The sequence below is a fragment of the Aquarana catesbeiana genome, linkage group LG02 (genome assembly GCF_042186555.1).
Source record: "Aquarana catesbeiana isolate 2022-GZ linkage group LG02, ASM4218655v1, whole genome shotgun sequence".
NCBI lineage: Eukaryota > Metazoa > Chordata > Amphibia > Anura > Ranidae > Aquarana > Aquarana catesbeiana.
Window position 1 is genome coordinate 197,248,196 of NC_133325.1, and position 27,242 is coordinate 197,275,437.

At 39.7% G+C, this 27,242-nt stretch overlaps 1 protein-coding gene across 2 annotated transcripts in view; it reads right to left on the bottom strand.

The window, feature by feature from the left end:
- The window catches only part of COG3 (component of oligomeric golgi complex 3), a 140,192-nt gene that overhangs the window by 22,086 nt on the left and 90,864 nt on the right, over nt 1-27,242 (bottom strand). For both annotated transcript variants that reach the window (XM_073614161.1, XM_073614160.1), the window contains exons 17-20: nt 18,830-18,950; nt 11,616-11,704; nt 11,386-11,520; nt 92-167 (exon numbers count right to left, since the gene is read on the bottom strand). In XM_073614161.1, the coding sequence (XP_073470262.1) occupies nt 92-167; nt 11,386-11,520; nt 11,616-11,704; nt 18,830-18,950 (421 nt within the window). The remainder of the gene's footprint in view (nt 1-91; nt 168-11,385; nt 11,521-11,615; nt 11,705-18,829; nt 18,951-27,242) is intronic.

A 27,242-nucleotide genomic window follows, 5' to 3' on the forward strand; every position in this document is an offset into this window, starting at 1 on the left:
TATAGAATGATGCTTGAATAGTGGTATACGGATTCTAATATTTAAAGAGTTACTGATTATATATACACGATTGAAGCAAAATGTCACAAACCTGGTTGAGCCCATGGTTGCTGTGAAAGACTATACTTTGGACCACCCTGGTTAACCATTGTTTTCAACGCAGTTACCTAAAAGAGGTCTGTAGTTAGAAAACATCTCAGAGGACATGAAATTACAAGGACAGATGATCTACCACAGTTAGGAATTTAAGAACCAGAATGAAGAGAGAAAACTAATGACATTTTAATGCAATATTTTACAGAACATCATGAAATAAATCTTAATTTAACACTTAAAGACTGATATATGCATAATTCTGCCAGTTAGATACTGACTAGGCTATTATCAAAAATAAAGCAATCTGCTGCCCCCCAGTGTGAGATGCAGACATTTGCAACAGTTAAGAACATAACCTGAATCTAAAAACTCTACATCAAACCTTAAAATTGGTCTCTTTTGTCAATCAGCTCATAAAAAATACACTAACACAGTATTCAGCTTGCAGGAAAGAGTTGTGTACTAACAGTTTATGAAGCTCATGCTTTCGAAGTGAGATAATATTCTAGGTCTCATCTGATCAGAAGAGAACAGAGCAGCAGAGAAGAAAACACATTTACTGTATATAAAAGGTTTTTTATCCTTGATCAATTGTGTAACTTGTGAATTACCATGACAAGACTTTTAGCCATGTGTAGGTTCTCAAAGGGGAGCACGGACTGCACTGAATATAGGTTTACAGCGCTTTGGCATTTTTTTTCCATGACAGAAGCTTAATCACATACATAAGATTGTTTACATGAACTTATGTGGACTTTGATGCATATAATATAAGCATTTGATTTATACCATGTGTTAAGCATTTGATGTATTTATTTGCATGAGACTAGCACAAAGATTGTTTATTGGGTAGCCCTCTATATACATGTAAGGCACATCACCTTCTTAGGAGCAGCAACCACCTTTACACCATACAGTATTATTTGGTAATTATAATTTGGATAATCAATCACACATTATAAAACGCAGAGAAAAAATATTATATATATCTATATAGATATATATAGATATATATCTATATAGATATATATTATATAAAAATCACATTTATGTGTAGGACCTGCCTATATCACAGCTTGTACTGGATATTATGATACAACGTTTACCAAACACTAACCTTTTTCTGCATTCCCAATGGTTCCTCACTTTCACAGTCGGCCGACCAAAGTCTAGGCATCCAAGGAAAGCCACATCCTGGAGCATCTCTGGCACTCTGTGTCCAATATGTACACCACATGGACAAAAAAAGTTTGCGGAGACCTGACCTTCATGCTTACATATATGGTTAAAAGCATGTGGACACCCCATTAAATATTGGAGGAGTTCCGTTGTCTCCAGCAAACAGTAAAAAGTCATTTTAGGTAACTGTGCTTTCTAAACTAGCAATGGTTTGGGGAAGGTCCTTTTTCTGTTCCAGCAGGACCATGCCCCTGTGTACAAAGTCAGGACCATAAAGACATGGTCGGATGAGTTTGGTGTGGAGAAAAGTGAAGTGATGTGTGTAGAACCCTAACTTTAACCCTACTGGACACTTTTGGGATGAATGGGAATGACAATTACAAGTCAGGTTTTCTTACTTAACATCAGTACATGACATCACAAATGCTCTTAGGCCTGATTCACACCTATGCAGTTTGCATATTGCAGGTGCATTTTGCGTTTTTCAATACACGCTTTTAATCCATTGATGTCTATGGAACAAAAAAACAGAAAAAAAAAAGTCCCTGACCCTTTCCATAAAATGCATAGATACGAACTACATCCATAGGAAACCATGTTAAATGGACTGGACTGTTGTGTTTCTGCAAAACTGAAAACGCACTAAAAAATGCATAGGTGTGAACCAGGCCTTATAGCTGAATGGGCACACATTCCCACAGAAACACACCAGCATCTCGTGGAAAGGCTGTTTAGTTGCAAATGGGAGTGGGAATGCAACTCTATATTAAAGTAGAACTATAGGCAAATTGTTTTAATTATTTTGGATAGCGTAAGGGAGTGTTATAACCCATGTAAAGTTTGTTTTGGCCATCTTTGACCCATTGGGGTAATTTTCCTTCACTTCCTGGTGTCCTAATCCATCTCTCTTCTATCCAAACCTAAAAAAAGTTTTGCCTTGAGGCTCAGTTCAAACTGATGGGATAATCGCTCCGACTCTAAAGCACTTGTCACATCAGAAGTCCGACCCCATCCTGTGCAATGAAACCGCTCAAAATCGGTGCGACTTAAGTCACTCTGACTTATAAAAAGGTTCCTGCACTACTTTTGGTCTGACTTATATTGAATTCTGTTAAAGTTGTATGCAAGTCATTCCAAAGTAGTGCAGGAGTCGCAGGCAGTGTGAACCCAGGCTTAGTTATACTAAGTTAAGGAGAAAATAATAGCGGGAGTATGCTATATCCCCCCTAACCTGAGGGAGGAGGGGGAGAACCACACATTCATCTAAGGCTCGCCAGCTCCTAAATGTCTTGCAGGACGTCATATGACGTCCAATCAGGATAACAGAAGCACTTCCCGGACGTCAATCCGCTATAGGGCGGGCGGGAAGTGGTTAATGTAGAAAAATGTAAAATAATGCATTTGGGTGGCAAAAATAGGAATGCAATCTATACACTGGGGGGAGAACCTCTGCGGGAATCTAGGATTGAAAAGGACCTGGGGGTCCTAGTAGATGATAGGCCCAGCAATAGCAGCAGCTTAGCATTGCATTCCAACAAAGCAAACAGAATATTGGCATGCATTAAAAAAGGTATCAACTTCAGAGATAAAACGATAGTTCTCCTGCTCTACAAGACTCTGGTCCGGCCGCACCTAGAGTATGCTGTCCAGTTCTGGCCACCAGTCCTCAGGAAGGATGTACTGGAAATGGACCAAGCACAAAGAAGGGCAACAAAGCTAATAAAAGGTCTAGCGGATGTTAGTTAGTTAGTTAGTGAGGAAAGGTTGCGAGCACTGAACTTGTTCTCTCTGGAGAAGAGACGCTTGAGAGGGGATATGATTTCAATTTACAAATACCGTACTGGTGACCCCACAATAGGGATAAAACTTTTTCGCGGAAGGGAGTTTAACAAGACACATGGCCACTCATTAAAATTAGAAGAAAAGAGGTTTAACCTTAAACTACGCAGAGGGTTCTTTACTATAAGAGCGGCAAGGATGTGGAATTCCCTTCCACAGGCTGTGGTCTCAGCGGGGAGCCTCGATAGTTTCAAAAAACTATTAGATAAGCACCTGAACGACCACAACATACTGGGATATACAATGTAATACTGACATATAATCACACACATAGGTTGGACTTGATAGACTTGTGTCTTTTTTCATCCTCACCTACTATGTAAATTGAATGCCCATGGTTGTGGAATGGAACATCCAACTGTCTCATATCTGATGGTCAGGTGTCCCCAAACCTTTGGTCATAATGTACTACTTACTACAAACAACCTTCCTAGAATGGCAATATCACCAATATTAACAGACATGTAGAGTGTAAGTAGTTAAACATTCACTAAAGGCAAAACTTTTTTGTTTTAGTGGAGAGAGATTAGAACTCGTCAGGTTTCATTGTTGTCTGTGCCTCATTTAGGAAGATTCACCCAATTTGTCCCGTTGAACGTCATCGAGTGCGGGTTCACACCAGTGCGATGCGGGAACCAGCGCAATCCCAGTGCCGTTTCCTGCATCGCATAGAACTTGCAGGCAGTTCATGCTGTCCTACGTGAACCGCTGTGGGTGGCAATAGAAAGTGAATGACACCCCCAGACCAGTTCGCATATCGCAGTACGAACTGTGAATTCGGACAGGAATCGGATTGCATGGGTGTTCACACCCATGCGATCAGATTCTGGTGCGGACAAACAAAAAGGTGATGCGAATTTAGCCATACCATCTGTATAGCTGCATTCGCAATACACAGACATCGCATGTGATCTGCACAGCAGTACGGTGCGAATCACATGCAATGTCTGACATCGCACAAGTGTGAACCGGAAACTAAAGCATGGAAACTAAAAGTAAAAGAAAAAATTTCTAAATTTTGGGTTGGGGCAATCATTCAATGTAGTTCTGGTGACACCCCAGGATTCCCTCACTTTGGAGGGAATTCTTCTCACTTCCTGTTTTGGCTGTGTGACAGGAAGCAAAAGGAAATCTCCCCAATGGGACACAGGCAAAACTGACAGGGGTTATTACTAGGGATGCATCAATACCATTTTTTTTACGAGTACTGATACACTTTTTTTTTTTTTTTTTTTTTTTTTTTTTAGTACTCTCCGATACAGATTCCTATTGTAACTCTTTTGTTTTCACTTCAGCTGTTAGCAATGGTACAAAGCATTTACAAACGAAATAAATAGATTTTTTTTAAATTTTGCATTTTTTCAATGTGAAATGTGTATATATATGTTAATATATATATATATATGTGTAAAAATATTCACTAACAAAGCGCACATAAAAAATGTTAATTGTTTATCGTTTATAAAATAGACGTTAAAAAAAAAAAAAAAGCAGAAAAATAATTAAATGGAGAAGAATAGGGAGTTAATTAAGGCTGATTAGAGTAAATTAAGGGTTTATAAGGGGTTAAACAGAGGAACATGTGTTCATCCCTTTGATCTGCAGATGAAGAAACAGAAAGATTCAAAAAGAAACAATGTTTCGTTTTATTTTAGTGTTTCAGGGGCTGAGCAAGCTGCTTTTTTTTTTTACAGCTCCAATTACCGGACTTCTTTAACACTTCAGCTGTCAACAGTGGAGACCCACTGACAGCTCAAAGAACCGAGCCTGCAAGTATTAGTTTCAGGTATCGGTGCCTTTGCACGAGTACCGATACTTGTGCAAATACCCACCCTGTCTATCCAAAATGTTGCCTTTGGTCACACTTTAAATCATGATGCTGCCTGTGTTAGTTGCCACCAGAGAAAGCACATCCTCCCAGAAGGGTATCCTGCATGTAAAGCCTAAGCCCTGCCATTGAAACATTGCTTTATATGAATATTAGAAAATATTATTGCCATTCAAGTTTCAATGCAGTACTGTTAGTATAATCATAGTTTTCTACTAATAAATGTCTTGTCCCTAAACAAGTGATGGGCTAAATGCACTGAGATTTCAGTGTGCCACTATTATACTCTGCACTCAACAAGAAAACGCCTATACTTTATAAACTGAACCAGCCAAAAAAATCACAGCTTGAATCTTACAGATTAGAAAGGAATGCATTGAATGCAATGCTTTTGAAATTAATGGAAAGGAATTAGTGTTATAAAAAGAAATATTATGGACTGTAATCTTAAAAAAAAAAACAAAAAAACACTAAGCAGTAGAGATTATTGAGGGTCTGGGTGTCGGAGAAGCAGAAAAGCTTTCCCGAAGCCCTCCTGCTGGTCATGCTGGAGTTATTCTGTAAAATGCAATTTTTGAAAGTTTTCGTACACGTTTCAGCTGTCTATTTTCCACCAAGAAATTAAAGGTATTTTTAGCATGGTAGCCAGTCCATTAATCTCTGTAGAAGCTGTTCCTGCTGTTTAATGGAAGTGGCGATGCAGGAGGCCATCCTCTGTTTACAGAGGCAGAGAAGGAGAGACATTTCAATGTAGCACCGGCATGTTTGAAGGCCTTAAAGTGGTTGTATACCTTATTTTCTAACTTTTACCTACAGGTAAGCCTATAATAAGACTTAAAAGAAAAGAAGAAAAAAGAGAGCGCACCAGCCTAGTGCATTATCCTTGACAGATTTATTTGATTAAAAACAAGATAAAAACTACTCACAAAAATTGAAGAAAAAATCGCATAGTGATCGCACAGAGGCAATTATTCCAGTGGTAGCAGTTTTCCAGGTCCCAGGAAGGAGGCATACGGACTACTGCTGGCTAACGCGTTTCGAAGGTTACCCTTCTTCATCAGAGCCTTAGTAGTGTTGGTCTCATGCTGGCTTTTTATACACATGCCAAACTAAACCAGACTGATCGGGTTGGTTCTAGGGCTCCTCCCTTAATTGATGGGCGGTCCTCTAGGGAGGGTGGGTCTTGGCTCGGTTAACATTATTAAAGGGCCATAGTATATTGATTAAATTATTTATTTAATTAATTGGCTTCCATTTTCATTATTATTATTATCGTTGATGAATTTTATCCAACCCATAACAAATAGGCTGAAAGGGTCATGCCAATGGTTATCTATAGACAAGCCAAGGCATCCCAGAGAATCTGCTCATCTCCCCTCTCATCAATAAATCACACAGATGACAGAGAGCAATGGACATTATCAGAAAGAACTGGAATATTCTGAAGCACGACCCAGTTTTGGGTAAGACACTCCCCGATCACCCTAATATAGTTTTCCGGAAACCCCGAGATCTTAGGAGCCTGATAGCCCCAAGTAGGGTAAAAACATATACCAGCAAACCAATTAATAGCTGGGCAACAATTTTTGACCAAAAAGGTTGCTACAAATGCGGTATCAAGAACTGTGGCACATGCATGTACATGTGGCATAGGAAAAAAACGGTAGTAGGGAGAGACGGGAGAATTCACCCAATTAAGCAATTTATCAACTGTGGGACAGAGTATGTGATCTACGGTATAGTATGTCCATGTGGGCGTCTATACGTAGGCCGTACACAACGCCCAATGCGAGTTAGAATTGGTGAGCATAAATGCGGTATCATAAACTTAAGAGACAAATACCCAGTCCCTCGACACTTTGTAGAAGCCCATCAAGGGAACCCCGCAGGCATGAAAGTATTTGGGATTGAGTCGATTGGAAGTGAGCTGGATACAGGAAGAAGATACCAGAGGCTTTGCAAAAGAGAAGCCTTCTGGATCTTTACCCTTGGTAGTCTTGCTCCAGGAGGCCTAAACGAGGACCCAGAAGTACATAAAATAGTATAATGTTGGCATCAAGCCGCTGTGGAGGGTTAATCTTTTAATTATTTAATTAATTTTTAATTTTTAATATTTACTAATTAATTAATATTTATTCTATTCTATTTGTATCCAATTGAGTAAACCTATGACAGTCATATACTACCTGGCCCTATATATCACTTTTTTCGTAGAGATTTCAAGGTACCATTATTACACTTTCATTGTCCAAGACATATTCTTTTAGATCTTATATTCCAAATACAGGTTTTTTTTTTTTTTAATAATTTTTGTTTTTGTTTTTATTCTTATTTCTATATAATAACATATGTTTTATTTTCATATATATATATATTTTTTGTAATATCTCGTTCGCCGATGCCTATCAAATAACCTCTGGGCTACCTGTAATAATATACAAAACCACTATATTGATGTATATATGAGGTTACAACAAAACCCCCCCCCGCCCTCTCTTTTCATATCATACTGGCAAAGTACACAGATCTTTGTACTTTTATACGGATTTAATTTTAACAATATCGCTTTTTAAATAATTACTGTATGCACATATATGTATATGCGATGGATGTGCATAAGGTTTTCTCTTTCTATATATGTATAGATATATTTATATAGAATGTATATTGTATGTATTTTATATTACTACTTTTTATTATCAATTTTAGTGCATCTCCTGCTGGCTTCTAAACACATATGCCTAGTCTCTTTCTAGACTATCCTGTTAAGCATTGGGCCATTTAGTCTATCCTCTTCCCCCCTGGTCCCCTTCAAAATTCCCCTATCATTATTACATATTATTTTCATGTATTGTATACATGTACTTATTTCAATTAGCCCATCTCCTTCTAGCCCAAAGTCAGACGTTTTCTGTCTGACTTTGGCCTCTATCTGCGCCCATGACAAAATGGAGGCCTCTGTTTACCATATTGAGTCAATCTCGTGCGCCAAAGGGCGCACGGGATATGACATCATGACCACACTTCCGCCCTGTGGACCGCAACCCGGAAGCAACGTAGCGGCGTGCGTTCCACCCGGTCCTACAGGGCATAGGAATGTGCTAATAGCCAGGACTTGTCAGCAATGCTAGCCCACACAGTCACAGCCCCTACAGAGACAACGCAGCAGAGGAGATGCCATCTGATCCACATACAATAAGGTACATCCCTAATTTTAAACTTTTAAACCCCTGAACATTGTCCATTGCTCTCTGTCATCTGTGTGATTTATTGATGAGAGGGGAGATGAGCAGATTCTCTGGGATGCCTTGGCTTGTCTATAGATAACCATTGGCATGACCCTTTCAGCCTATTTGTTATGGGTTGGATAAAATTCATCAACAATAATAATAATAATGAAAATGGAAGCCAATTAATTAAATAAATAATTTAATCAATATACTATGGCCCTTTAATAATGTTAACCGAGCCAAGACCCACCCTCCCTAGAGGACCGCCCATCAATTAAGGGCGGAGCCCTAGAACCAACCCGATCAGTCTGGTTTAGTTTGGCATGTGTATAAAAAGCCAGCATGAGACCAACACTACTAAGGCTCTGATGAAGAAGGGTAACCTTCGAAATGCGTTAGCCAGCAGTAGTCCGTATGCCTCCTTCCTGGGACCTGGAAAACTGCTACCACTGGAATAATTGCCTCTGTGCGATCACTATGCGATTTTTTCTTCAACTTTTGTGAGTAGTTTTTATCTTGTTTTTAATCAAATAAATCTGTCAAGGATAATGCACTAGGCTGGTGCGCTCTCTTTTTTCTTCTTTTCTTTTAACACTAGGACAATCCCATCCTTTGAGAGCAGCAAGGCCGAAATCCATAGTCCTTCTTGAACCCTTGGGACTTTTTGGCCAACACACCTGTGCGCAAGAGTATTTTTTGCTTTGTCTTTTTATAATAAGACTTACCTGTATGTAAAATCAATATCTACTAAACCTGTATGATTTAGGAGATATTTACTTTGCATGGAGCCACTAAAGTCAGCGGTGCATGCGCTGTGAAGGCCGGGAAGATGCTGCCGGACCTTGCCGGCAAAAAGACTCCTGTGCGCATGCGCGGGAGTGACGTAATCGTGGCTTCGGCCACTCACAGTGCCGGAGCCGCGATACCCAGAAGAAACGCCAAGAAAACATGTCAGCTCCCTCGGCGTGGACCACAATCAGATGTCGAGGCCTCGTCCTAAGGTGAGAATTTCATAATGAGCTAGTATACTAGCGCATTATGCCATTGCCTTGCAATGTTTTTTTGTTTAAAAAAAAAAAAAAGGTGCGGGTATACAACCGCTTTAAAGGGGTTGTAAACCCTTGTTTTTTTTTTTTTAAATAACAAACATATCATACTTACCCCACTGTGCAGTTCGTTTTGCACAGAGTGGCCCCAATAGCCTTATCTTGTTATAAGGGATAAATGCTTCCACTTGTCCTGTTATAGCTTAGCAGGATGGGAGCATCTGAAGCCAAAAAAGGTCTTTCATTACTATCCAGGTTTAATTAACCACTGAAATACTGGGCACTTTTGCCAATTTTCAGTTTTCGTTTTTTTTTCTTCTTTTTTTTTTTTTTCCAGATAGAGCTTTCTTTTGATGGTATTTAATCACCACTGTTTTTTTTCATCTTTTGCTAAACAAATGATAGACTTAAAATTTTGGAAAGAAAAAAAAAAAAAAAAAAAAAAAAAGAACAAACAGTATTTCTTACTTTTTTTATAAAATTTTGCAAAGAAGTAATTTTTCTTCACCAATGAGGCTGCACCGAGGGACACTGATGATCAGTGCCGCGATTATCACTGTAAACAATGTACTGTCAAGGCTTGCAGGTTATTGGCACTCATTTCCTTACACAGAGGCAGCGTGTGAGGAAAGGACTGCCGTTAACTGGCAAGTCTTTTTACATGTGATCAGCTGTGACTGGACACAGCTAATCACATGGTAAAGGGCCACTGTGATTGGTCCTTTACTGCAATCAGCTGTATCCAAAAGACACAGTGGTCACAGAGCGTGCCCAATGAGTGCCCCAGGGTGTGCTTGGGAGGCAGAACTAGAGAACCAAGCTGTAGGCGTCATGCGGCTTCAAGCCGGGCGGGAAGGGATTAAGCATACAGAAAAAGGACTTTACCAAAGAGCTAGCATTTTTGTTTATACTGTGATATATGTCATTAAGACCCCATGCCTACTGATAATTTTTGCCCTGATGCATGAGGCTCCAGCATTTAGGTGGGGACAGAGGACACAGGTATACCATCCAATCTTGCTGCCAGCAGCATGTCAATGAGGCTGACAGCCGCTGTGGCTGGACAGTGTATTTAACTGTACTCACATTTAGGGCAGTACATGTCTATGGATAAATGCCCGCAACACAGACTGCTTCTGTTCTGGTCATTCGTCTAAATTGAAGTACTACTAGGCGCACCATCCAGCCACAGCAGCTGTCAGCCTCTCAGAGTTTGACAGGCTGCGGGAGCTGGGGCTATATGTCACATTGTACCCTTCTCCGACATCTAAACACCAGAGCCTCATGTGGCCTATAAAAACCAATCTGACTTAGGGCTGGTTCACAGAACAAAAACGCACTCCAGATCCTTTCCGGATGTGTTTCTGCATGTGTGCATTTTTAATGCGTTCTAATGTGTTCTCTTTTTACTGTAGTGGGGTCTGGTGCGTTTCAGTGCATTCCAGTGCGTTTTTGATACCTTTTACTGCGTTACAGTACAGTTCAGTGCAGGAAAAATGCAGCATGTTCTACTTTTTTTTCTGAAACTGGAAAGCCCTGGAACTGACCGCACTGGTGTGAACTATGCCATTGGAAACCATATAACCTACTTTCCGTGCACTTTTGATGCAGAAAAAAACCAAACACTCTGGACAGCATGTGGTGTGAGCTGGCCCTTCGTGCTAGTTCACACCAGATGCAGTTCCGTGTGCTTTTTTCTGCACAGTGTTTTCAATGGCTCTAGTTCACACCAGTGCAGTCAGTTTCCGGTGCAGAAAAAAAAAAAAAAAAAAAGTAGAGCATGCTGCATTTTTTTCTGCACAGAACTCTACTGGAACATAGCAAATTGCACTGGAACTGCGTGTGGTGTGAACTTTATGCAAAAACTGATCTGGAACGTATCCGGAGTACATTTTTGTGGTGTGAACTGGCTGTAAAAATGCATACACAGTGGTTTTCATGTACTCCAATGGCTCTAGTTCACACCAGTGCAGTCAGTTTCTGCACTGGTGTGAACTAGAGCCATTGAAATACATGGAAAACACTGTGCATGCATTTTAAGTCCAGAAAAAAGTGCACAGAACTGCATCTGGTGTGAACTGGTCTTTAATGTATACAAAGAAAAGAAAGTCATTGGAATGCAATTTAAGCTTACAGATGTACAATTACAGCAAAATAATAAATTCACCTTTGCCATAAAATCCTCTAACGGTTCAACAAAGATCTTACTCTGCTGCTGAATAAACTGCTCGCAAGCTGCCTTGAGTTGTCTGTCAACATCTTTCTTTGAGTCAAGATAATGTTCCTTTATTTCTGGTGTTCCCTATAAAGGAAAGAATGCATTTGCTATTGTTTTGCGAACAAACCCAGGAAAAAAAACTTGAAATAACTGCTACAAGCAATGCAAATCCCAATTACCTGGAGTAGGAACTCAAGGATGGCATTGGTGCTGTTGAGCCTGAAGAATCCTGGAACTGTTCTTGGGTGCAGAATTTTAAAGGCAGCATCTAGAGAGCACAGAATAGATGCACAGCTGTAAACCACACAATTTCCTCACTTGTGTAGAAAATATCAGACAACCTGCACACACTGCAGCTGACATAGTAGCCATTACACCAATAGTTAAATGTTTGAAGTGTGTGTGTGTGATCACACACACAAAAAAAAAAAAAAAAAAAAAAAAAAGGGGAAAAAAAAAAAAATATATATACTGATGGCAGCTTTCCAATACTTGCATGTGTGCCCATGTTCAATCATTCGAGAGGCCATACATTCACCTCCTGAGTGCCATTTTGTTTGTTTCTGTTTAACAGATGAATGAGGATTTCATATTGGAATACCATGCTGCAATGGCAAGCCAAGCGCTTGGCTCACAGTTGCGGCACAACCCCATTTACTTGAACTGGTAGCGCTTGGTGGTGGTACTGCCTACTGAATGCAACAGGAAGATTTAAAACTTTGCAGCAGGTATACAACCCTGAGGCCCCATTCATACCTCAGCGTTTTGTAGCTTGAAGCTCCAAAACACTGGAGGAAAAAAAAAAAAAAAAATTATATATATATATATATATATATATATATATATATATATATATATATATATATATATATATATATTTTCTCTATGAAGAAGATTCACATCTCCACTACAAGTTGCCTACAGCCAAATGCCTGAAGCTCCAAAACGTTGTAGTTAGAATCAGGCAACAGATTGGCGCTTTTTTTAAGCATTTTTGTTCCATAGAAATGCATGGAAACGGTTGATTTAAGTGCTTTTGAGCGTTTTAGCGCATTTTTTTGTGTTTTTCTGCTCATATGCAAGAATTTTAAAAATAACAAAAATGAATACAAATAATCCCCCCCCCCCCCAACTTAACAAAATAAATAACGAAATTAATAATAAATTAAATAATTATATAAATTAACCCTTAACCCCTTAGGAGAAAAGTAGAAAAATAATAAAAGTGGATGAACATGTTGAAAAACATAGCAACAAATGATAAAATAATTTAAAGGAGCCAAAGCTCAAAACGCTTTAAAAAAAGCTGTACAAAAACGCCACTACAAATAAAACAAAAAAAAAAGCTGTTATGCTTGGGTGTGAATGCAGCATGAGTGGCTGCATGCTATCTTGGCGGTTGGGGGGGGGGACGTCCACCTGTTTTTACCATACCCTACATACCCATGTGAATGAGAAAACCATTACCAGTTTTATAGTTTGAGTTAAAAATCACTACCACTTGGTATTCATGGTCAAAAGTGCCCGAACAGCATTGCTGAAAGGGTAGATACTCAAATCTAGACCTCACCTTTGAACTATAGTTCAAAAGGTGAAAAAGTGGAAAATACCATTCACTATTCTATGCAAAGAAAATTCAGTCTGGATTGCTGCACTCCTCATCAGCTTTATTTTTGAGTAGCGGATAAAAGTGCCACACAGCAGGGGACAGCAGAGTGTTAACACATTTCGGGCTGTGCAAGCACTTCATCGTAACCCATTGACACACTCCCACAGCCGAGGCAGTTCACACTGAAGCAGTTTTCAGGCATTTTAGCGCTAGAAATAGCCTCTAAATAGCACCTGAAAACCGCTTCCCATTCATTTCAGTGTGTCTTTTCACACTGGGGCGGTGCGCTTGCGGGACATTAGGAAAAGTCCTGCAAGCAGCATCTTTGGGGTGGTTTGGGAGCGCTGTATAAACGCCCTGCCCATTGAAATGAATGGGCAGCGCTTCCATGCACCTGAAAAGCAATTTGGAAGCGCTGCACAATAAGCGTTTTTAAACCCTTCTTTGAGGTTAAAAGCATCCCGCTAGCGGCTGAAAAGCGCAGCTTAAACAGCGCTAAAGGACTGCTAAAACAAGCGGCGCTTTGAAGCCAACGCGGCCGTGGCTCCAGTGTGAAAAGGGTCCTAATATAAATGGTATCCCCGCAGTCCACAGCTTGAGTGGGTGAGTCAATTATACTTCTTGGTATTTGCATATTACTTTATATATTTGTAACATTGTGTTTACTTTGATGCTTGCAGATTCTGGGCCGTCAGGATACTATGGAGAAATGGTGTAGTCTTTTGGGAATGGCAAGTGTGCCTAATTGACTCACCTGCTGCAGCTGTGGACTGCAGGGAATCAGTAGTTTTAGGCAGGCCTCAAACGAGTAAAAAACCATCGAAAAACCATGGTCGTTCGTTTTTCGCCTTATTAGCGTGCCAGCTGTGATACGTGATATTAGTACCACAATCGAAAGTGCCTGATAAAACATGCTGGATTTTGTTTTTCAAAAAATGAAAAAATGATGGCACAATCGCATGCAGCATTTTAATTTTTTGATCGACAGAACATTTGGTTTTCGACTCGTCCATGGCCTGCCTTATATTGAGGGCCGTGGGAGTGTGTCAATAGGTTATGACTAAGAGCTTGTGCAGAGCGAAACACGTTAACACTCTGCTGTCCCCGCGGTGTGATTTTTTTTACCCGTTATTCAGCAATAAAGCCGATGAGGAGTGCAGCCACTGTTTTTTCTTTACTTTGGTGTGTGGCAGATGAGCCAAGCTGGCATCCTCGCGGCTCAGTAGAGCAGTATAGGTGAGTGATCACCGGAGTGTTTTACCATTCACTATTCTCCCAAAATCCAGAAAATGCTGTGGAGTTGAAGTCCAAGCCACATTTTGAAATGGGTACTTACCTTTTTCTGCTCACTTCAGTGAGATATTGGTTGACACAAAAATGTGCTCAAAAGGCAAAAAATGGGAGACATTTTTTTTGTCAATCAAGTAAAAACATCAAAAAGGACATATTTGCCCAGAGACCTCAACACCAGAAGAAATCCCTCACTAGTAAGGTTTTGGTGATGTTCAAATGCAATCAGTTACAGCTCTGATTAAAGCGGAAGTGTCACAAAAGTAATTAAAAAGCTACAAGGCCTATTTACAAAACAGTGAATATGACATTCACTAAAAACATTCACTGCAGCCGAATCAGTCCCAAATGTAAAACATATGCCAAATGATCAGGAAGACACATCTGCAGTGATTTGGAGTCAGATTTACTGCTTTATAAATATATCTTTCATGGAAGAAGGTTTTGAAGACATGCACCATGCAGTTATTGAGTTCCTCTTTATATAACACAACTAACCCTACACAGAAAAAGTGCCCAGGCAGCTTCTAAGGCAAGTGATAGCGATCAGTTGTCAAGGACCAGGTTTTTTTTTATTTTTTTTTTTTTTATAAGAGAGACGCTGTCAGTCATGTGGCCCAAAGTAAACTGTATGTCAAACCATACAGTGGGGATCGAAAGTTTGGGCACCCCAGGTAAAAATGTGTATTAATTAATGTGCATAACGAAGCCAAGGAAAGATGGAAAAAATCTCCAAATGGCATCAAATTACAGATTAGACATTCTTATAATATGTCAAAAAAAGTTAGATTTTATTTCCATCATTTACACTTTCAAAATTACAGAAAACAAAAAAATGGCATCTGCAAAAGTTTGGGCACCCTGCAGAGGTAATATCTTGTACTGCCCCCTTTGGCAAGTATCACAGCTTGTAAACGCTTTTTGTAGCCAGCCAAGAGTCTTTCAATTCTTGTTTGAGGTATCTTTGCCCATTCTTCCTTACAAAAGTCTTCCAGTTCTTTGAGATTTCTGGGCTGTCTGTCACGCACTGCTCTTTTAAGGTCTATCCATAGATTTTCAATAATGTTGAGGTCAGGAGATTGTGAAGGCCATGGCAAAACCTTCAGTTTACGCCTCTTGATGTAATCCCCCGTGGATTTTGCGGTGTGTTTAGGATCATTATCCATTTGTAGAAGCAATCCTCTTTTTAACTTCAGCTTTTTCACAGATGGCATCAAGTTACCATCCAAAATTTGCTGAAATTTTATTGAATCAATTTTTCCTTCTACTTGTGAAATGTTCTCTGTGCCACTGGCTGCAATACAACCCCAAAGCATGATTGATCCACCCCCATGCTTAATAGTTGGACAGAGGTTCTTTTCATTAAATTCTGTGCCCTTTCTTCTCCAAACGTACCTTTGCTCATTCCAGTAAAAAAGTTCTATTTTAACCTCATCGGTCCACAGAACTTGTTTCCAAAATGCCTCAGGCTGGTCTATATGTTCATTTGCAAAGTTCAAATGCTGATTTTTGTGGTGAGGACGTAGAAGAGGTTTTTTTCTGATGACTCTTCCATGAAGACCATATTTGTACAAGTATCTCTTTATAGTGGAATAGTGTACCACAACTTCAGTGTCTGCCAGATCTTTCTGGAGGGATCGTGCAGGCAAACGTGGGTTTTGAATTGCTTTTCTCACAATCCTGCGAGCTGTTCTGTCTGATATTTTTCTTGGTCTTCCAGATTTTGCTTTAACTTCCACTGTTCCTGATGACTGCCATTTCTTAATTACATTCCGAACAGAGGATATTGACATCTGAAAACGCTTTGCTATCTTCTTATAGCCTTCTCCAGCTTTGTGAGCGTCAACTATTTTCAGTTTCAGTTTTCTAGACAACTGCTTAGAAGAACCCATGGTGCTGATTGTTGGGGCAAGGTCAGATGAGTCTGGCCATTTAAAACCTTTGAGATTGACATCACCTGGTCTTCCCAGACGATGATTGAGAACAATCCATGACACTGGCAGGTCTCAGCTTTGCAAAGGGGGCAGTGCATGCTATAAATTCTGCAGGGTGCCCAAACTTTTGCAGACGCCATTTTTTTTGTTTTCTGTAATTTTGAAAGTGTAAATGATAGAAATAAAATCTAACTTTTTTTGACATATTATAGGAATGTCTAATCTGTAATTTGATGCCATTTGGAGATTTTTCCATCTTTCCTTGGCTTCGTTATGCACATTAATACACATTTTTACCTGGGGTGTCCAAACTTTCGATCCCCACTATAAAGGCTCATCAGGGCCGATTATGAAAAGAAAGCCATTTCCAAGCAAAACACGATTATTCAGTTATTAATAAGCAATGTGCAGATTGCAAATGAACAATCTTTGAATTCTATTCGGTAAGATAGTTTAAAGGCATCATACACAGCTAAACTAAATGAGATGAATTGAGCATGCAGTCACATCAAACAATCTAACTTTTTACTGAATAAGGTATAGAAGGTGTAATAGAAGGTGAAAAAAGCAGACTCAGTAATAAGGAAGTATTATGAAAAAAGTTAAAAGCAAAGGGGACCTTTAGTCTTTTTAATGTTTTGTGAAAAAAGTTAATCTAAGTATAAACTTATCACAGTGTTTTAACACATTCTACGCTTTTTTTGCTCACACTGTATATGACAGATCTCAGAGCAGTTAATTATAGCAAGAAGTGTCATTTTTACTCAAATTTATTATTTAGCAATGCTAACTATGCCTTTTTAATTGGGGACATTTTTATTTTTTAAATCACTTAATATTAAGGCCTCATTCACACAGTAGCGATTTGTAGCTCGAAACTCCAAAATTCTCAATATCTAAAATCCCATGCATTTCAATAGCGGCTGTTCACATATGAACATTCAGTTGCCTGCAGCTCAATGCCTGACACTCCAAAAGCTACATAAGCTACCTTTAAGTCAGATTTGGGTGCCATAGAGCAATTTTTTTAGGAGTATTTCAGACTTTTTTTTAGCCTGTAAGATTGTGTCTACTTCCCCAATGCTTTACATTGGCTAAAACAAAAAACACCTGAAGCTTTAAAAGGAGAAGTTCACCTTTTAAAAAAAATAATAAATGTTCATCTTTTTGCAGGTGAAAAAAATAGGCATTTTTTTTTACTTGAAGCCTTCAAAGCATTGCACCCGCGATCAACAGATCGTGGGTGCCATGCAGGACTCATGCAGACTTGTCAGTGTATCTGTGTGCCCATACCTCATACAGGCAGGCAGATACATATTGACAGGAAGAGAGAATGAACTACCAGAGTGCTTAGCAGCGCCATGGCAGTTCATTGAAACTACAAGCAGACAGCCACAAAGGCTGCCGGTATTTGTAATTTGCCATTCACAGAATGCTGTGAATGAATGACGTGGCTGGGCCCCGCACAGCTGTGTCTTTTTTAAAAAGGTGACAGCAAGCAGGGGGAGAGGTTCCCCACTTGCTGTCACTGCAGGTAGCGGAGCAGGTGGTGGCTGCAGCAGTGGGAACATGCTACATGTTCCACCCTAAAAACGGGTAGAACATGTACCCAAAGGTGAACTTAACCTATAATACACATGTAAAAAAACACTTGAAATATGCTTGTAAAACACTCACATATGTATGCAAAAACGCTCAAATAAAATGCCTGAAATTCGCTCTGCTCAGGTGTGAATGCAGCCTAAAGGAAACCTATGATGCAGTGAAAGAACCTCAAGAAAAAAAAAAAAAAATACAGAGAACTGCCATGGCTGACATCCTGAAAATGCTAGTTATCTACTGCGCATGCAAAAAGCACACTGCCCTTTCCAATTGGCCCGGTAGCGGGGAAAGGAGGAGGGGTCCGAACATCATAGGGACGGTGCCACCTTCTGGAAGCAGGGAAGGGTATCTGTCAAACAGGTACCTGCCCCCCCCCCCCCCCCCCCCGAAAGGTGCCAAATGAGGCACCAGAGGGGGGAGGAAGCAGATCAGTGGAAGTTCCACTTTTGGGTGGAACTCCGCTTTAACTTAAAACAACCCTCAAACTACATCATGGATTCAATTTGCCCCTTTTTTTTGGTGGTGGGCAGATCCTACATTGGGCACCGCTCTCTGCAGCATTTTCCGGAGTTCAAAATGGGGGGCAGAGAGCACTTCCTGGTCTTACAGCTTTTTTTGTTTTGTTTTTTGGAATAGGTAGAACTGGGCCTTGAACATGTGTTAAACCTTTCATGTGATGTTATTGTGTGTGTTTGTAGGTTACAACAGTTAATAATTTTCAAAAGTATATTTCTAAATCGCTTTACTGTTTTTTTTTTTGTTCTACTGGTCTTTTCCCAATAAGAAGCATGTTTCAGTAGATTAGTAGCAGAGCCAAGAACACAAGCAGTCACGGTACACAGGCACATCATGCGAAGCATTGCAGGTGAACATGAAGTAAACTAATGAAGGCCCGTGATGAGTGATCAGAGTAGGCCCATTATCAGTCCTACTCTTTCAGACACCACAGAGGAAATACCTCTCGTTTTCTTGAGGTCCAGGGAAATTTCCTTTATGGTGAATTCAGTGTGAAAAGGTGCAATCTGTTCACGCATGATGAGAAGATGTTTAATCAGGAACAGCTGCCCATCAACCTGTGTCTAAATCCAAAAGAAAAAAAACAAATTATTTCCAAATAATCATTTCAAAAGAGGTTTAAAATAAACATCATCTTTTTTCAAAAACAGGATAATACTTTGAAATCAATCTCAAAGTATAACCAATTGATAATTTTACTTTTCGCAAGATTTTCATTTAGAGCAGCCGTTCTCAACCAGGGTTCTGTGGAACCCTAGGGTTCCTCCAGAGGTGGCTAGGGGTTCCTTGAGCTGTGGCCGATTTACCTCCTGTTTGATGGTGCCTACATAGTTCTGAGCCAATGCCACTTGGAGGAGCCAGTGGTATGACACCAATGATCTTTATAGCGCTCTGTAAGGGGGCTATTCTTACACTGACCACCAAAGTAAGGGGCATTGTTCCCACTGACCCTCAATGAATGGGTTTTATCAGGGGTTCTCCAAGACCTGAAAATAATTTTAAGGGTTCCCCTGGGCTAAAGGTCGAGAGAGGCTGATTTAGAGAATGACTAGCCATATTGTTTTCTCTCTTTTTTTTGGGTAGGGTGGTGAGGATTTAGAACCCTTCTCAGGAAATCACTGTCAGTTTCCCATCTGGGGTGATTTAAAAAGCTAAAATTCACCAAAACCCAAACACCACAATGAGTTCCTGCAAAAAATACACTGAAGACATGCAGTCTTGTGAAAACATAAAAAAAAAACTTTACAAGATAAATGTTATCCACTTGCTGTTACAGTAATTGTGAAGGTAATGAATCTACTTTTTACATTTAAAGCCCAGCTTAGGAAAACTAAAGTTCTCCTATGCAGTGGGGCTGCACCCATACCGGCATGGGTTACCTGCCCGTTTCTGTTTATGGGACAGGAAAACAGACATTTTGACTTACCTGTAAATTCATTATCTAAGAGTACAGTACTGGACTGGTATTCATAGACCATGGGTTATACATGATGCTACCTTCAGGTGTTTGGACAAAAAGTTTGTCACCCCTAGAGCATACCCAAATGATCTGAGCTACTCTGAGGATCCAGTGTTAGCAAGTAATAAGGAGCGATCAAGACAGAGGGGGGAGGGACCCGTGTCCTTTATTCTTTCAAAACCACCCTGGTCCTTATGCAAAACAAAAAAGGCTCTTTATAAGGAAGAGCTGCCAACTCAGAAACAAACCTAAAAGACATAAAGGCAACCAAGATGCCAACCTAAAAGTGGTTGTAAAGTCTTTTTAAAGACTTTTTTTTTTTTTAGTTCTGCAGCTAAATAATTTCCAAATTGACGACGTGCGGTCACGTTCCCCGATCTAAGGACTACAGTGAGAGGGGTGGAGTTTCCCCTCCAACGTCAGCCAGGTGGTCACATCACCTCAAATCAGCGATGTAAAAATAGGTATTTAGCTGCACAATTTAAAAAAAAAAAAACATACATAACACACACACTGTGCAGTACATCTTGTTATTACAGGGGGGTTGGCAGGAAATGAAATCATTAAAAAAAAAAAAAAAAAAAAAAAAAAGTAAAAAAGTAAATAAACTAATGCGCAAACCAGTGTAGTGTGTATTCAATGAGTAGCTGCCAACATGAAATAAGTGTTCCCACACAGTGATGATATATAAACATACATTATATATATATATATATACATACACATATATATATATATATATACATACACATACATACATATATACATATATATATATATATATATATATATATATATATATATATATATATATATATATATATATATATATATATATATATATATATATATATATATATATATATACATACACACACACAAATGATGTGGTGCTTCCTCAGTACAAGAAAAGATGCATAAATTTCAAAAAATAAATGATCAACTCTATATTGCAGATACTCAAATGAGCTCAAATGAAGTGACTATTTCTGCATAAACAATTCCAATTAATATATATAAAGTGCTCCGTGCATAAACAGTTCCAATGAATGTATAAAGAGTGCAAAAGTAAATGTTCATAAAGTGGTGTCACCATCCAAAGTGTACACATAAATGATCTTCAAAATGCTTTCAAAGTGAAGAGCTTCCACCATCCGTAATTATAGTGTGCGGCAGCCTCTAACCTCAAGAGAAGACCCTACAGGTCTAGTCGCACTTCTGTTATCACTTTGTAGGTGTCAGCAGCCGCAGGCTCCTTCTCCTTGAAACACTCAGCAACCATAAGCTTCTCAATGTATTTGGATGGTGACACCACTTTATGAACATTTATTTTTTGCACTGAAGTTTCTTGCACGGATCACTTTATATATACATTTGAACTGTTAATGCAGATTTTTTTGCACGGAGCACTTTATATATTTCATTGGAATTGTTTATGCAGAAACAGTCACTTCATTTCAGTATCTGTAATATAGAGTTGATCATTTATTTATTTATTGAAACCAGAATCACTAACTTTACTGCCAGATGAAAAAGCGGCAGGTGGGGAGGCGGAGGAGATGGCTCACACACAGACTCCCGAGCTGACAGGCAGGGGGAGAGGGAGAGCAGCAGGATGACGGAGGCACGTGAAGTGACCATGGTATCATAGTTTAGCAGCCATGATTACCGTGGTCAGCACACTAAGGGGGACACAGGAACAGGCAGGATCAACCAGGTATATTACAACATAGAAAAGGGACAAATGACACCGCACAAGAACTATGCGGTTTAACATGCTTTTTTGGGTTAAAACCCCTTTAAGAACTTCCAAAGGAATGTTTTTTATCTACATTAAGGTGATCTCTGAAGAGCAGAGAGCACCAGATTGAGATTCCAAAGGGACACAGGAGGTCAAATTGGGGGAATGATATAAGCAACTCTCTGTAGAAAAGCCCTGGTAAAGGACTATTAGGCAAGAGGTTTCTTGAAGAGAATGGATAAAGCAGAAATTTTCCTGCTCTTAAAGTGGAAATGACTGATTCAGAGATACCGCTATCCCTTTAGCACTTGGTTTTTAACAGCCATTCTGTTAAAGCCAGTGACTAAGGATGGAATGGAAGGTCTTGGGCTAGTAAGTGTGGTCTGTTTCCTGTGGCAACAAAACCATTAGAGACCAAAAGGAAGGGGGGGGTCACAATAAAGTATATAATGCCCAATCCTCTGTCTACTAAACAGCATAATGTGCTATGATATGACCTGAAGAGGTCTTCAGGTTCTGGGAATCATAGAAATGGACCATGGCCCTGGACCTGTGTAGCAACCTGCAGCTAACTTTAAACATTGCACTTTGTGTCAAGGCGAGCACTTAAGGCAAAATCCAGTGCCTGAAACAAACATCACAGGCTGATTGTTTACTGATTGTGATTGTTTGGGTATGGTTCCTAAGGTACACACCAAGGATAACTGGTAGCACAAACCAGTAGCTAGCACAGGGCAATAAGAAGTCAGATGTTGATAGAAGACTCAGATGAAAAAATGTTGATGGTTTAAAATGGAAAATACTTCAGAGGAAGACAGGTCCATCACCTAAGGACACTAGCAAAAAAAAAAAAAAAATCATCTTCATGGGAGTGGCCAGAATCATATAGGTACACTCTAGGGTTAGACCTAGGAAAAGTTTTTGCCAGTGTCCAATCACCTGAATGTAGCAGCATATACAGTAACCAATGGTCTACAAGTGCCAGTCCTGTACTGTACGATTAGGGAAAGCACTTTTACTTACCTGATCCTTCTCTCTCCAGGCAGGTGGCACTCCCCTACGCTCCAGCAGTGGACTGTCCCTCTGCATCTTCCAATCCAATGAAGAGCTATGGGCCCTTTATCTGTCTTGAGGATGGCAGAGGACCGCAGACCGCCAACATGCCAAGAGAGAAGTAGCTGCAGGGACCAGTCTAACAGCACAGAAGAGCTTATGGGAGAGAAGGATTAGGTTAAATAAAACTACTTTACTTGGTCCCTCTTGACAAAAATGAGCAGTTTTGAGCAACTTTTATTGTGCGAGTGCAGCCATACTGCAAGGGAGGACGTCTGGTTTTCCTGGAGGTTCAGCTTTAACAAGCTATTTTTACCCGATTTCATATCGCAGATTTTACAAAAAACACATGGGTAATATGGAGGTAACCATGGTAATTTAACACCTTAGCAAATATTGTGAGCACAACAGCTTCCACAGTTCTGAACATTAAAAATTTCCCTCTATATTAATGTGAAACCTCAACACATAATTTGTAAAATATGTTAAATATAGTATACAGCAAACACGGACTATGAGATAATATACTATTTATTACCAAAGATCTGAATGTTGCAGCACTTCAAATGGAGTTAATTAAATGAAAAAGTATATTACAGCAACATTTCCATCATATTCGACAGGCCACAAAATAAAACACAAAAACAGAACATGCGTGTCCCTACCTAAAGAATCAATGTTTTGTGGCCTTTAACAACTGCATAGGAAGGAAACACTGCTGGAAAATATTTTCAATCACTGTGCCTTGAAAAAGTATTCATATCCCTTGAAAATTTTCCACATTTTGTCATGTTACAACCAAAAACGTAAATGTATTTCATAGGGATTTTATACAGACCAACACAAAATGAAACATAATTGTGATGTGCAAGGAAAACGATTCATGGTTTTCAGACGTTTTACAAATAAATATCTGAAAAGTGTGGCGTGTATTTGTATTCAGCCCCCTTTACGCTGATACCCCTAACTAAAATCTAGTGGAACCAATTGCCTTCAGAAGTCACCTAATAAGTAAATAGAGTCAACCAGTGTGCAATTTAAGCTCAGTATAAAAAACAGCTGTTCTGTGAAGCCCTCATAGGTTTGTTAAAGAACCTTACTGAACAAACATCATCATGAAGGGCAAGGAACACAACAGGCAGGTCAGGGACAAAGTTGTGGAGAAGTTTAAAGCAGGGTTAGGTTATAAAAAAAATATCCCAAGCTTTTAACATCTCACAGCATACTGTTAAATCCATCATCCGAAAATGCAAAGGAGTATGGCACAACTGCAAACCTACCAAGACATGGCCGTCCACCTAAACTGACAGGCTGGGCAAGGAGAGCATTAAATCAGAGAAGCAGCCAAGAGGCCCATGGTAACTCTGGAGGAGCTGCAGAGATCCACAGCTCGGGTGGGAGAATTTGTGAAGTGAAGAAAGCCATTGTTGAAAGAAAGCCACAAGAAAACCTGTTCGCAGTTTGCGAGAAGCCATGTGGGAGACACAGCAAACATGTGGACAAGGCGCTCTGGTCAGACGAGACCAAAATTTTAATTTTGGCCTAAAAGCAAAAAACTTTATGTGTGGCAGAAAACTAACACTGCAGATCACCCTCAACACACAATCCACAACGTGGAACATGGTGGTGGCAGCATCATGTTGTGGGGATGCTTTTTCAGGGACAGGGGAGCTGGATAGAGCCAAATACAGGGCAATATTAGAAGAAAACCTGTTAGAGTCTGCAAATAACTTGAGACTGGGGTGGAGGTTGACCTTCCGGCAGGACAACGACCCTAATCATACAGCAAGAGCTACAATGGAATGGTTTCAATCAAAGCATATTTTTGTGTTAGAACTGCCCAAAGTCCAGACCTAAATCTGGGAATCGAGAATCTGTGGCAAGACTTGAAAATTGCTGTTCACAGACGCTCTCCATTCAATCTGACAGAGCTTGAGCTGCTTTGCAAAGAAGAATGGGCAAACATTTCACTCTAGATGTGCAAAGCTGGTAGAGACATCTCCAAAAAAAGAAAAAGAAAACTGGCAGCTGTAATTGAAGTAAAAGGGGTTCTACAGAGTATTGACTCAGGGGGGCTGAATACAAAATGCATGCCACACTTTACAGATATTTGTAAAAAAAAAAAAAATTGAAAACCATTTATAATTTTCCTTTCACTTCACAATTATGTGCCACTTTGTGTTGGTCTATCACATAACACCCCAATAAAATACATTTACGTTTTTGATTGCAACATGAAAAAATTGTGGAAAATTTCAAGGTGTATGATTACTTTTTCAAGGTACTGTAATAAACTATTTGGAGTGCTGAAACATTCAGATCTCTCTCTCTCTCTGACATTCATCAAACATTCACTGCACATGTATGCTCTTGGTGCGCGCTTTAGAAATATGTCCCCTTCCCCACTATAAATCTAAATATCTACATACATTTATATAAACACACATATACATACAAACTCGACCATGTGTGTTCAAATATAACACAAACTGGTACGCGGATTGGATACAGTTTTGTATTGCTAAAATAAAGCGCATTTCATGAATGTGTACTGTATAAATATACAGGATATGGAATTTTTAAAAGGTAAATTGAGGTTTCCAGCAAAAGTGCTATATGCTCTTATACTGTGACCCAGTGATCTTCATCAGAATGATATGGATAATGTGTGACATTCAGGACTGCAGAGGACAAGGTGAAATGGGATAATGGCCCATTTTTATATGATTCGACTCGACTGACCGGAACACCAAGGACATTCCAACATCCCTAGGGCAACATTGCAGGAAATATTACAGTGACTAAACTGACAGCATCCCGCTGGGAAATTTACTAGGTTTATTCAAAGAGCGAACATAAAGATATGTTAATCCAAAAAATGCAAAACAAATTATGCTCCTGCCATTCATTTCTTAAAAGCTAACAGTGACTCCTGAGCTATACGCAAGATGTAAATCCAACATTTGTAAAATGAAATCCTAAAACTTCAGCACAGTGATAAAGTAAAAGATCAATGGGACACTGTCACACTGGCCCCAACATCAAAAAAAAAAAAAAAAAAAAATATATATATATCTCGGTGTAAATATTTCTGCCATGCTAAAAACATGCTTTACACATCCAACAACTGGCAACTGAGCATCTGCTATGTGCGGAAGGAATCAAAAGAAGTTCATGACAGTAATAGCTGTTCCTTCTGTTCTGTGAAACATGTCTTATAACAAGGAATACTATCATGTGAAGCAGTCATTGCGATTTGAAATATTTGTTAAAATAAAATTCCTTTTAACTACTTGCTTGCTGGGCACTTATATTCCCTTCCTGCCTAGGCCAAATTTTAACTTGCACCGATGTCGCACTTTAAATGACAATTGCGCGGTCATGCAACACACTGTACCCAAATTAAATTTTCAGAATTTTTTTCACACAGATTGAGCTTTCTTTTGGTGGTATTTAATCACTTCTGTTTTTTTTATTTTTTGCTAAACTAAAAAACAAAAAGACAGAAAATTTTGAAAAAAAAAAAAAACCCAAACAAACAAAAAAAAAACTTAGTATCGGTTATATAATTTTGCAAATAAGTAATTTTTCTGCACTGATGGGCACCAATGAGGCTGCACTGATGATCAGTGTAAACAATGTACTGTCAGGCTCGCCGTTTATCAGCACTTCTTTCCAAACACAGAGGCAGCATGTGAGAGGCAGCATGTGAGGAAAGGACTGCCGTTAACCGGCAAGCCTTTACATGTGATCAGCGTTGATTGGACACAGCTGATCACATGGTAAAGGGTCACTGTGGGCGGGAAGGAAATAAGCATACAGAAAAACAACTTTACCAAAGGGCCAGCTTTTTCACTTATACTGTGATAAATGTCCTTAAGGCCCCATGGACACTGAGCATTTTGCCTTGAAGCATGAGGCTCTAGCATTTAGGTGGGGACAGAGGGCACAGGTATACCAGCTAATCTTGCTGCCAGCAGCGTGTAAATGAGGCAGACAACTGCTGTGGCTGGACAATGCATTTAGATGTATTCACATTTAGGGCAGTACAGGTCTATGGATAAATGCCTGCAACACAGACTGCTTCCGTTCTAGGCATTCACCACCTCTGAGCGCATACTTCCCTAAATGTAAGTAACACTAGGTTCACCATGCAGCCACAGCAGCTGTCAGCCTCTCAGAGTATGACAGGCTGCGGGAGACGGGGTTACATGTCACATTTCTACTCTCCGCGAACTTCTAAACACCAGAGCCTCAAGTGCCCCAAGTGGCCCATGTCCCCAGTCAAGATTGCCAGTTACTGGCTCTCCACACGCTGTGACAGCACATGAGGCGAGGAATCCAATAACCGGCATGACGAACCTAGGCGGGACAGAGGCTTTTGGAGGGGACTGAATGCCAGCCTCTTGCCTTTTGGTTATGGGCACTGGATTTTAAGGGAACAATACTCTTTGTGAGGTGAATGAGAAATCCAGTCTGATCTGTACTAATCGGACTCAATGCTGTATATATAATGTGTGCAATGTCATTGTGTTGTGTATTATTTGCTGTGGTAGTTTGGGGTGGGGCTGTATTCCAATGTTCTATTGTGTCTGTCAGCCT